Here is a 12059-nt window from a genome sequence, read left to right on the forward strand (position 1 = left end):
TTTTACCATGCATTTCTTTAACAGAGAAAATTATTGATTCAAACGAACAGAATCAAAAAGCCAAACTGAAAGAATAAGATACAAAAGGCACAGACAGAGGCAGAGGAAAAGGGTAAGAAATGCCTAAGCCTCCGTGATCTCTGGATGTGTGTGTTGTGTTCATGCATTTGAGTTGGAGGTAGCTGTAGACGGACCCGCTTGCCCTCAGTAGGGGTAAGGTCGTGTTCAGAAGGTGGATTGCCCTTTCCTACCCCCTGCCTCCTAGTGGTCAAATATCAATGATTTCTGACAGCAACTGCCTCACTAGTCTGATATGAAGGTTTTTACAAATCTAAATTGTAAATTTACAATCAAATCTACTATCAACTGCAAAATCTGGTTAGTATTAAAACTAATTTAATTGATACACTCCGCATAACACAACTCCAGCTGTGCACATAATAACCATAACAAAATTTAGGCATGCTGTTATCTTACTTCTGTCTCACTGACATTTAAGTTAAATGTAGTATTTCTGTTCATAATACACCTACTGAGGTTCAAAGAAATATATACATGGGTCTATTGTCTACAACTTATAATTACAGAGTTTCTGTTTGAGTGATGTCTAAAAAGATAAGCATCTCAATGAATACTTATATTTAAATATATATTTTTTGTGAAAAGTGAAAAAATAGTGAAAGACTAATAGAGTCCACAGCACCATTTTTAGATAGCTTGCAAAAAAAAACATAAAATTACAACCCCCCAAAAAATCACAGTAAAGCTGAAGCAAAACTGATTGATTGTTCTGTTGATCATTTCAATTCTAATCTAAACATTTCATCCACTCAAACCAAAGTTTGTTATGTGTGTGTGTGTATTTGTGCATTTTTTTGAAATTTCAATGTGTGTGTGTGTGTGTGAATACACGTGTGTTTGGACCACCACAAACAGATGATGTCAATGAAACATCTGCTTTTCAGAGAAACCTTAAAAGCTAATAATGGTCAATCAATCATGGTTCCAGTAAAAAAGTGGCCACGGATAGGAAAAGACAAAACTAGAGTTCGACAGAGAGAGAAAGAATGAGAGAGAGAAAAAGACAGATAGAGAGGGAAAATTGAAGGGAAAACGGTGAGGTGCAGAGAGATAATTGGGCTGTCCGGAACAAGGGCATGGAGAGAGGCCTCCAACGCCTCTGTGTGTGTGTGTCCCATGAAAGAGTTCTCTTTTCTGACAAATACGTTGTTTTGATCAGTGTGTGTGGGGACCGCAGTCTCTATGTGCTGTCCCCCTCTGAGACACAGTCCATGTGTGAGCATGTGTGTGTGTGTGTGTGTATGTGACCCATAGTGAGATGACAGAGTCGTAAAGCATCCTGCCGTTACGCTTTGTCTCACAGAGTGCATTTGATCCACCAGCACATGCACGCACACAACCCTGGGAGGCCTATGCTGGGATAGAGAACACAGGGGAGAGAGGGATGAGAGGAGAGAGAGAGAAACAGGCAGTTGTGAAGGTTAGGACTTGTAGATTGGTACCATAAAACAGAAAAGGAACTTTTTCTGTTTTTTAATGCACAACAAAAGATTGCCTCAAATTTTAAACCTTGTTTGGGGGGATCATGGTCATTACTTGGCAAAGGAACATGTGTACTGTAAAAACCTGTCTTAAATCCTTCTTTCCCTTTCTCTCTCACTCTCTTGCATAATACAAATATTTACATATGACAATATGAGCATTACATAAGAAACTTTTTAAGTTTACCACATTAGCCAAAAACATATTCCAGCTGTGCTGACTATTCTCAAAATGCACGTTCATGATTGGTTGCTATGCCAACTCTTGTGGTAACTGGGAACTAGTTAAGGCATTTTTCTTGAAGTCTCCACAAGGAATGTTACACCTAAAATGGTAATTCTGCACATTATTTGCACTATCAAAAGACTAGCAGTCAACTTCAAACTATTCACCACTGTCCAGGTCTAAACTCTAATCTTGAAAATGAACATGTCTTGGAGCATTATACAAGTGGAGAGATGGCTTGACTGTATTTCAAAGCCATGTTTACTCTTATCTACAAACAGCTAGAATAATGCACACTCGTGCACATACACACACACTTAATTGCTGTGTAGCTGCTCTGCATCTGTAGAATTACTGATGAGGTTTGACCTTAGAGAGATAAAAAGGTGTGAGGACAGAATGCAATATAATGTGTGTGGATAGACAGGACAGAGGAAGTGTGGACCCACAGATTAAAAATGACCACACTGCACCTAGATTGATCATTACATATCCATTATAAATACTGCATGTATTCACACACCCTCATTCCTCATACTCTCCCTCAATCACACTCACTCTTGTTACCCTGCTCCTTCTCTGCTAATTGATCAGAGAAGAGGGACCAGGTGGCACCATTCCCACCACACCAATAACACACACACCCAAGCAACACATCCACGATGGCCTCTGTAAAATGCAGCAAAACTTAAATGAGCTTCTTGGTTTGTGTGATCCCTAAGGTTCTTGCCTGCCCTTTTTACACACTACAGATACATGGAGATGGATACATATACAGAAGCACACACACCTCTTAACCCTTTCTAGTCTTGGTTAGGAGACTCATTTGGGTGTCTGGCCACCACAAGCCCCAACCTCACACCCACTTTTCCTCTCTCCATTTCTGTATGGTCTGCTGGGGATCTCTTGGGTGGCTACTCCCGATTACTGCCCTTCCCCTCTTCTTTGAAGCCCCTCCAACCCCAAACTATCCACGTCTGTATGTGTTTGTGCATGGGCATGTGTGTAAACACAAACTAATAAGCAGAAGAACGTGTGAGTTTTGAGTCCCTTGTGGAATAGAGGCCAAAGACCAAGCCAGGCAATTGATGGCGAGGACAGCAAGGGAGAAAGAGCAAGAGAAAAAAATGAAGAGAGAGAGAAAGAGAGAGGGGAAGAAGACTCTACGGAGATGGATGGAGTACAGGATGATGGGATGGATGGAGGGAGAGCAACAGAGGTGTTGGGAGAAAGAAAGAGTGCCGCAAAGAAGAGAGCAATGGACGGAAGGAGGAGGAATAAGCACCTCTCTGGGGGGGCTCGCTCAAGGTGTGTTTCCATGGCAACCAGGGGTGTACGAGGGAGTACTCATACGGGTGGTGTGAGCTTGACCTATTGGTAGTGTGGGGGCTGGAGACAACACGCACACATACACACACATACACTTATTCACACAACCTGCTGCAGTGCTGGAGGGGTCCCAAGAGTGCCCCCACCTTTACTCACTCTTTCTCTCTCTGTCATAGACACAGACACACACACAGACAGAAAGAATGCTGCAGTGCTAAGGTCCCGTGAGTATCCAACACCCACACACATACTCTCCCTCCCTCCACTCATCTTCCATCTTCCTTCTCTGTTTCTTTCACTCTCTCTCTGAGGTAATTGTTAATATTTTCATTTCATTTGTGTACACCTTGTTTTGTGTGTGGATTTTTTTTTACATTTAGTTGGATGTGGATCAAGGTTTACTGTTGTTACAGCCCTTGTATACAGAAGAAAGTCTGGTGATAAACTTTTAACGATACAAGATGGATTTCATCATTTCATTTAATATAGGCATCCTTTGAGAGGTTAACATGAGGTGTTTGCACAAATTTCTGTTTCACTCCTACACACTGCTAAAGTGACATTACGCACAAATACATAGCGTAAGATAAAAAAGTGGCAACTTTATTTGCACTTTCCTAATCTGTTGCTCTAGTGTGGTATTCAGTTTAGTGCAGTTGGTTTTAACAACTAAAACAAATTCACTAGTCATGAGCTGTTCCTAGCACACATTTAACAAAAGGTGAGAGAAAGGTTGATAAAGGTCAGACAGCACATACAGTACTGTACTGGCTTATCCAAATCGACTATATATGGAAATTTCACCAATATCAATGAAATACTTTGTGGAACAAAATATAACTGAGTAGATTTGAAGTGATACATTTCATAATATAATCTGAACAGGGTGGTATCAGGTCAAACTCACCCCTTAGGAGAGAATAAAGAAAAGTTTATTCCGAAAAGTAATATGTTGCCAAACTATTTGAAAGTGGTTTGGCAACAATATACATGATATAAATCTGTGATTTGCAAGTTGTGTCACAAAGGGGTTGTTAATAGAAACCCTTTGGAAAGCATAATTTTCCTTGGAAAACAACATAGATACAAAAGAAATTGTCACTTCACATGTACCTAGTGATAGAATAACATGCCTCCCTCCTTCTACTCCTTCATTACAGTCTACATTCCTGTTTGAGCTCAGTATTTTCAGTGGTGATGCTCAGTCTCTTTTACTCACACGCACAGACATGCACACAAACACTATTGGCAGACAAGGACAGCATATGGTGATAACCAGTTTGTGTTTGTGTGTATAATGAAAGGAAACACAAATTGAGCATATTTGTGCAGTTCATAAGTGCATGTGTGTCTTGGATAGGGACTGTTAGTGTGTGTGGTTGTGTGTGTATATGGGTAGCAGCTTGGATTTTCCCTATCAGATTACATAACAGTAGGAAGCTGGAGCGCTCAGTCCCGTCAAAGCCAAAAGCCTTCTAACTTACAACCACACAAACACACACATCATCATCATCATCATCGGCTATTTAGCAGAAACAATTATGTCGTGAACTAAAGTTGTAATTCAGAAATGCAACGTTATTAGCCTTTTATGGGCAGCACTAAGGTTTCAGTGGCATTTCTCAATGACTAAAGGATTTTTGGACCTTAATAACTTTCTAACTCTCTCTCTAAGTATGAACTTAATAAAAAACAAAGCAATAATCCAAATGTGGAATTCTGAGGGATTGTGAAAGTAACTACAGTAGTAAACACAGTACTGTATATGTCACAGTTCAAAGTGAACTGTCAGGCCTTTGAACTGTCCCTATGGCATATTAGGGCACAACTGTGCTCTTAACAAAAGACAGGTAGATGTTGTCACCTGCACAGAGAAGCACAATTCTGTTCCAAAAAATGAAACAAAACAAAACAAAAACAAAAAACACACCGACAAACGTGGGATGTTCAGTGTGGAAAGCACTAGAGCAGCTGACGCGTAGGTCTTGTATTGTCATACATAATGAGACTTCAATTAATATTCAAACCGGAGAGGTGCACACATCATCGCTCTGGCCTTGGAATCATCACCCAGGACTTTTACAGGAAAATGGGGAATTGCCATTTTGTCCAATAAGCACAAGGAAACAAACATATGCACACACGTATTCACACACCTCTTTTTAGCTCGTTAGCAGGGATGAGAGTAATGAATGCAGAGTATATTTGTGTTTAGAATCTTAATTGAAAGCTTGAAAGTGGCCAAGAGGGAATAAGCCTAATCACTGTGTGTGAATAAACCATCAACAGAGACAGACACACACACAAATGCAAGGACAGACAAACCTACACGCACACACACACACACAAGGACACACAGACAGATGTACACACACACACAGGCTCAACACTCCCTAGGATCACATTTAAAAGCGAAGTACCTCTCCTCCTCTAGTCATCCATTCCCCCTCACAGCACCCCCACCAACCCCACCCCCCTTGCCCCTTTTCCCTTCTTTTTTCCTCCTCCTGTTTCTGACTTCATTCTCCATCTGTTTACATATGTAAAACACAACTACAGCCCCCTGGATGCTTATCAGCAGTATGCGTATGTGTGTTAATCTGCACTGTTCAAAGCTATAGTAGACTTCCACATGGAGTTATAAAAGATGTTTATGATGGGTTGGGGCATGCCCTAATTAATTACAGGTATCTCTATTTTAACTACTGTTGTTTTTCATTCAGTCATTAGTTTTGCATTAAGGTTATCCTATTAAGATTGTAAATGTAAACTAAAGCTTTAATTATTAGCCTACAATTCACAAAACTTAAAAAGAAATACATTTTAAAATTTGTAAAAGTATGTATGTTGTAAAAGTTTTCTTGGATGCATTTAAGAAGCATCCAACATGTAAGATGCATTTATATTCAGTGAATTTTCAGTGAAGTTGACAGAATAGCCTGTAACTTAGAGGTTATGTTATAAAAAAGCTGCATGCATAAAATGTCAAAGGAGACTGAAGGAGATGGGTATTTGAAAGCCAGATTTGGATGTAAGGTGGATCAAACCTGTGAGCCCGACATGCTGGGATAGATTAGATCACACAGACACATAAAATCACCCGCCCATCCAGGTTAGCAAGCATGTCTGTATCCAGGGCTAATCACCACGGCAACTGTGTTAAAGCTCTGATAGTTGTCAAGGTGATGGAGAGAGGGTCACCCCTGACTGTCTTTGCCTTTCTCTGAATGACTAAATCATTGTTTTTGAAGCAACTCTTATTTGCATTTCTACTTTCTATTTTTTAGAGGCACAGATATTAAACTTTAGGCAATATGTTGAAAGAGTAACAAATGTGGGCAGCGAAAAAAACAGACAGAGAAAGGTAGAGAGAGGGTGTGTTGTTTTATTAATTATTTAAAAATTGTTCCTTTATGTGGCAAAATCTAACAGATATGTGTGTATAAGTGTGTTTATCTACCTTCATCTAATCCTATCCGGCTGGCACTAGTGTGTCTGTAATTGTGTGTCTACAGTATGTCCATCTATGCCAGTTTGTGTGTGCCTGTGTGTTTCTTTAATTTGTGCTCCCAGGGGGAGCTAACAGGCTTATCCTTGCTGCATCTCCCAAATACCTCTAAAAAGCCAACCACCATTCCACAATAACAACAACACTAATACAGAAACACACACACACAAACCCTAACAAAAAAAGAGATAGGCTTACATTTCTCTTGATCCAACTCTGCACCAAATGCACCTCTTCTGCACACACTTACTGTCATATGAAAACATACTTAACAAAGTAGTTAGTTCATACTATGTATACGTATACTGGTGCTATTGGCTCCTTACGTTTCATGGTTTACATTTGGAAGTAATGCTTATCTGATCGGCTGGTTACAGATTATGCACTTTAGATTCAAGATAAACACAAAAAAATATTCAAATGCAAACTGCTAAAAAAAGTATTTAAAATTACTAACTAGAAACTTAGAAAGACATAAATGAAACTTCAGTGCTCTGGTATGCTGAATGTTCACTTTACCAGAACATACAACCTGAACGGTGTAAAAAATTAAGGCTTTTATACCTGCCTGTGTTTTTTTCTGGGTGACTTTAAAACAAAAGCCCTAAATCTGACAGAGAAAGAAGAGGGGGAAGAAGGGAGCGAGAAGAAGACAGGAGCAAAGCCAATAAGAGCTCACAGCAGGATGCTAATAATGCAGCTCCAGCTGTTCCTGTTAACCTGCAAACTGCCCATCTGGACCCAGAGAGAGAGAGATGGACAGAGAGATAGAGAGAGTCGAGTGTGGTATAGGGAAAACAGCGTGGGTAGAGATAGTCTTTTACAAGTTGTATATAAAATATCGGCAAATAGAAATATTCTGATTTCACAGGCCCTATGGTTATTTTGGGACATTTTAAAATCTAAAGATGTCAAATTTAAAATGACATCAAACAGAGAAAAGCAGCAAAATTTAAAACTTTAGAAGCTTAAAACAGCCAATTTATGATCTTTTGTTTTGTAAATTCCTTACAGATTTCAGGAAAGAATTGCTTAAGATTACTTTTGGAGGATTAGAAGTAATACAAAATAATACAAAGCGTATGCCTTTAATTCTGCTCTCAATCATGTGTCACACTGCATCAGAAAAACAAAAATAAGGCTAAACAGCAAGAATGAACAGTGAGAGAGACAGAAAAGAAACTGGTCACATCCTCAGCTGTACTGGAGTGGACAAGTGGACATGAATATAGAAACACACACACACCCTCTAGGAGTGACCTTGGTCCAGCCTGTCTGTCCTCACCCCCTGCCCTGGCCAGCTACATCCCCCACCGAGCTACCCTGCCTGTCTCTTACACACTTACTCACTCACACTCTCTTTCTCTTCCGCACACACACACACACACACACACACACACACACACACACACACACACACACACACACACACACACACACACACACACACACACACACACACACACACACACAAACACACACAAAAAAAAAACACAGTGTTGTACCAGGCTGTGCCAAACTGAACCACGCTGTGGTCATAGAAACAATACAACAAACAGACTAGAAGAGACTAGAATAGCAGGGTACAGAGTACAAAAGAAAAGAAAAGTGAGGAGAGGCTGAAACCAGATTTTTTTAAATCGATTCCAAAAGCTCAAACACCAAAACACACTCAACACAAAAGACACACAGCTAGCCAACTCTAACCCTCCCTAAAGCTCAACTGTATCACCCGCCCACACACTCGTGTGCATACACACACACACACACACACACACACACACACACACACACACACACACACACACACACACACACACACACACACACACACACAGTGGTAGCATACTAATGAAGATAGTAAATCACTACTAGGTCATGTGTGGAAAAGCCTGCCAGATACCTGCAACCATGGCTGGAGACCTCCCTCAGATACACGAAGTGTGTGAGTGTGTATGTGTGATTCGGTGGATGGTTGGGTGAACAAGAGAGATGGAGGATGCCTCTTGGCTGTAAACATGACTGCTACAAGAAAACATAGCAGCAGTGAAGAGGCACACCATGGCAAATCATACAGTTTCTATCAATGGTGAAGGAGAGTCTATATTTCACAGTAATTATTTTTTTCTTCTTTACTCCAAAGACATCCTACAGACAGACAAGAAATACCAACAGATACTGTTGAGGAACAAGTCAACAGCATGGAGTAAAAATTTAAAGCAGTCTAAAGAAAAAGAAATTAGTAGGTGACTATTGCACATCAGTCATTCATAATGTTGAATGTCTTTTATTTTGCCTTTTCTCCTACTGTATTCATTCTACAAACGTGACAATGAATACAGCAGACCTGTATGCCTGTATCCTACATGTTACTTGCAGGCTTGGTACAGTCCTGCTCATGTCTGTATGTGTGCCCAAGCAACATAAGAACAGCTAATCAAGGGAACACTTTAGTGAAAAGACATCTCCAGCTGGGTGGACCAGGTAATGATCAAGCATACAAGGATCTCAATCACCCCTGAATCACCAGGACCGATGAACCATGATCACACTTGTACAGTAAAGAAGAATGCTGAAGTTTACCTGTTCAGAGTCATGATTAGCTGTGTGACCTTGTAAGATTAAGTACCAATATTATTTTAATATGTTTATCTGCTCTTGAATTGAACAGTATTTTGTCTCCAAAGGCTACAATACATAGTTAATTAAGTGTATAAGCTGTTGTGTCTTAACGTTCTGATTTGGTTTGAGGGACTTCATTCACAGATTCACAGAAAGCTGAATGTAGAACTTTAGATCAAGAAAACAATAACACAGAAACAGAAGCAAAGTGGGTGTGTTTCATTTTATTAATACCGGCTGAAATATAGACTCCGAGATATGGCATTGAGATATTTCCAGCACAGCCCCAACTGAGTTTACCAGGAGAAAATTTACACTCATCTAAACCCCTAAGTGTGAGGCGTTTGTGCCAGTCGTTTAAAAAAAATAAAAAATCAAAGAGCAAGTGTTTGTCTCCGCACTCACCATTTTGCACCTTCAGTTACAGTCACACTGGGAGAAGATTGTCACAAAAGAGGCAGAGAGCAGAGATCACAGATAACAAACTAAACCAGCTCTTTCTCACAGTTTCTACAGCATCTCATCCAGCTCAAAAAGCTATGGTGTATTAACTCATAGAACACAGTTTATGTACAACACATATAATCTCAAAATGCCAACTTGCTTCTCAACATGATCTTCCCCAAATGAGAATGTGCCCTGATCATTGATAACAACTAAGCACACAAATGCAAACTGTAGGTTAGAAGTCACAGAGAAGTGTGCACTTGCAAAATCTGTAAAATTTTAATGACCTACAATTGAATAATAAAATAATGTCTTTCTTTATGTTCTCTGTGCACAAGCACACAAAGGCACACTCACAAACACACACTTCTCACTTCTGTCAGCCTCAAATACAAACAAATAAATAAATAAACATAGTGTTATCAATTATTCTGAGGCAGGAATCAAATACAGTATACATGTGTCTAGAGATTTTGTGTGCATGTGTGTGTTTGTGTTTGTGTAGACTTTTAAAGAGAATCCCCAAAAATAGACCAAAAGACAGACCAACAGAGCAACTCACACATGCAGTAAGTAAAACTAAAAGCCATTTGAACTGTCACATTTGGTTATGTATCATCAGTAAGTGTAATGTTTGACATAAAAATGTAGGAAAATGCTTTAGAAAGCCACCTGTCAGATTGTAAAGGTTTAATGTTATGTATTCAATAAACTACATCAATAAATTATTTTGAAATTTAGATATGTAATCCTAGATTTCCTAATGGAAGAAAACTAGAAAACAAGAAGAAAATAATTACTATAAATATCCAGAGTACTATCAGTGACTTATGACAAAAATGACAGAGCTCTGAAGCCTACCAATAAAACGTCTCTCTTTTGTGACTAATAAGCATAAAAAAGCTGAGTGAGGCTACATGACAGCAGTGTTTGGATTAAACATTTAACTTGACACGCACACTAAAATGCACATTCACGCACATGCATAGACAAGTGCTCAGTTAAACAGTCCTCCAGTCTACTTAAGAGAGTTCACATGCAGAGCAGAGCCACTACTGGGAATCACAGTTTAGCCCTCGTCTCTCACTCATCGACTCTGTTTCTCAGTCTCACAAACACTCAGACAGGCAAGAACACAGATTTATATTCACAAGCCCCTCACACAGTTGCACACATTTTATACATTTGCATTGTGTGTCTCTGTCAAAGCTTCAGGTTATATCATTAATTATATTTGACACTACTTCTTGGGTGTGTGTGTGTGCATCTACAATATGTCCCTGGGGGCTTGAGTAGGGAAAGTGAGGTTCAAAGACCCCCTGCCAGAATGCTAAATCAATATTAATACATGCTTGCTCACACACACACACAAACCCACACACACCGAACACACACACACACACACACACACACACACACACAGACCCACACACACAAGCAAGCACGCTTAAACACACACTTTCAACAAAGAGATGTCAGTGCAGTGGTTAGGGGGCATTGTTTCATTGTCTCTGTGGTGATCGTGATCTCCTTCCTCTCCATCACCCCCTCTTTTCTCTCCGCAGACAGTCTTCTTCTTCCTCTTTCTGTCCTGCTTCACTTCCTTCTCTTTGCATTTACACCTCTATGGATACAACACACAATAGATCCTGGTCAGCCAGACCTATCAGCTTTATGTCAGTGTTGATATGAAAATAAAATCAGTTCCTTCTTGTTTGATGGGTAGGAAGTGGGAAGTGTTACACAATGACTTTTGTGTCATTCATGTAAAGATACAATTAGGCAAAAGGCATGTCTTCCACTACCACCACGGACTAGATCCTCTGTTACTAACCTAGGAATCTCATCCCATAAGCCTCTTTTGAAAATTCTGTAACACAAGTTATTTCTCTACTCTTATACAATAAGGGGGCTATACTGTAAGGGTGGCAAGAGTCACAGGAAATAGTTGTGTGAAACCATATATGGATAAACTTTAGTACTAAAATATTATATTTTTTGATACGGTATCAATTCTCAAAAACATTATTGATTTTCATTTAACAGTGTACAAGCAAAATTTGGTGTAGTTGTGTTTAAACCCCTGATGTCCGGAAAGATGTAGTGATTTTCTACTTCTCTGAATGCATAAAAACTCTTACTGAGGTTTTATGGATATGAAAGTGTTTTCTTTATGGGGAATGGTGAAGCAAAAATACCTGATCCTGCTCAGTGGGTCTGTGTTTTAAATTGTGTTTTAAATTAACATTTTAAATGGATGAATAACACATTGATCCTCTTACCAGTGAAGGTGAAATAAGAAGTAACAAAGCTCAACTCAATATGCTCAACTTTTCCCATTACAGCCTTATTTGGTTTGTCCAGC

The 12059-nt window shown here is 39.5% G+C and overlaps 1 protein-coding gene across 9 annotated transcripts in view; it reads right to left on the reverse strand.

Moving 5' to 3' along the window:
• Positions 1-12059, reverse strand: part of znf423 (zinc finger protein 423) — a 138154-nt gene that overhangs the window by 17625 nt on the left and 108470 nt on the right. Inside the window, exon 19 of one of the 9 annotated variants that reach the window (XM_067501315.1) lies at positions 1-1436. This exon is cut by the window's left edge and continues 2507 nt beyond it. The exons of 7 other annotated variants lie outside the window; for them this stretch is intronic. In XM_067501315.1, the coding sequence (XP_067357416.1) occupies positions 1432-1436 (5 nt within the window). In that variant the 3' untranslated portion in view covers positions 1-1431. Of the gene's footprint in view, positions 1437-9447; positions 11319-12059 lie in introns of those variants that run through there. One more of the 9 variants, XM_067501314.1, reaches the window with a different exon arrangement.

The sequence above is a fragment of the Channa argus genome, chromosome 4 (assembly GCF_033026475.1).
Source record: "Channa argus isolate prfri chromosome 4, Channa argus male v1.0, whole genome shotgun sequence".
NCBI classification, from domain to species: domain Eukaryota; kingdom Metazoa; phylum Chordata; class Actinopteri; order Anabantiformes; family Channidae; genus Channa; species Channa argus.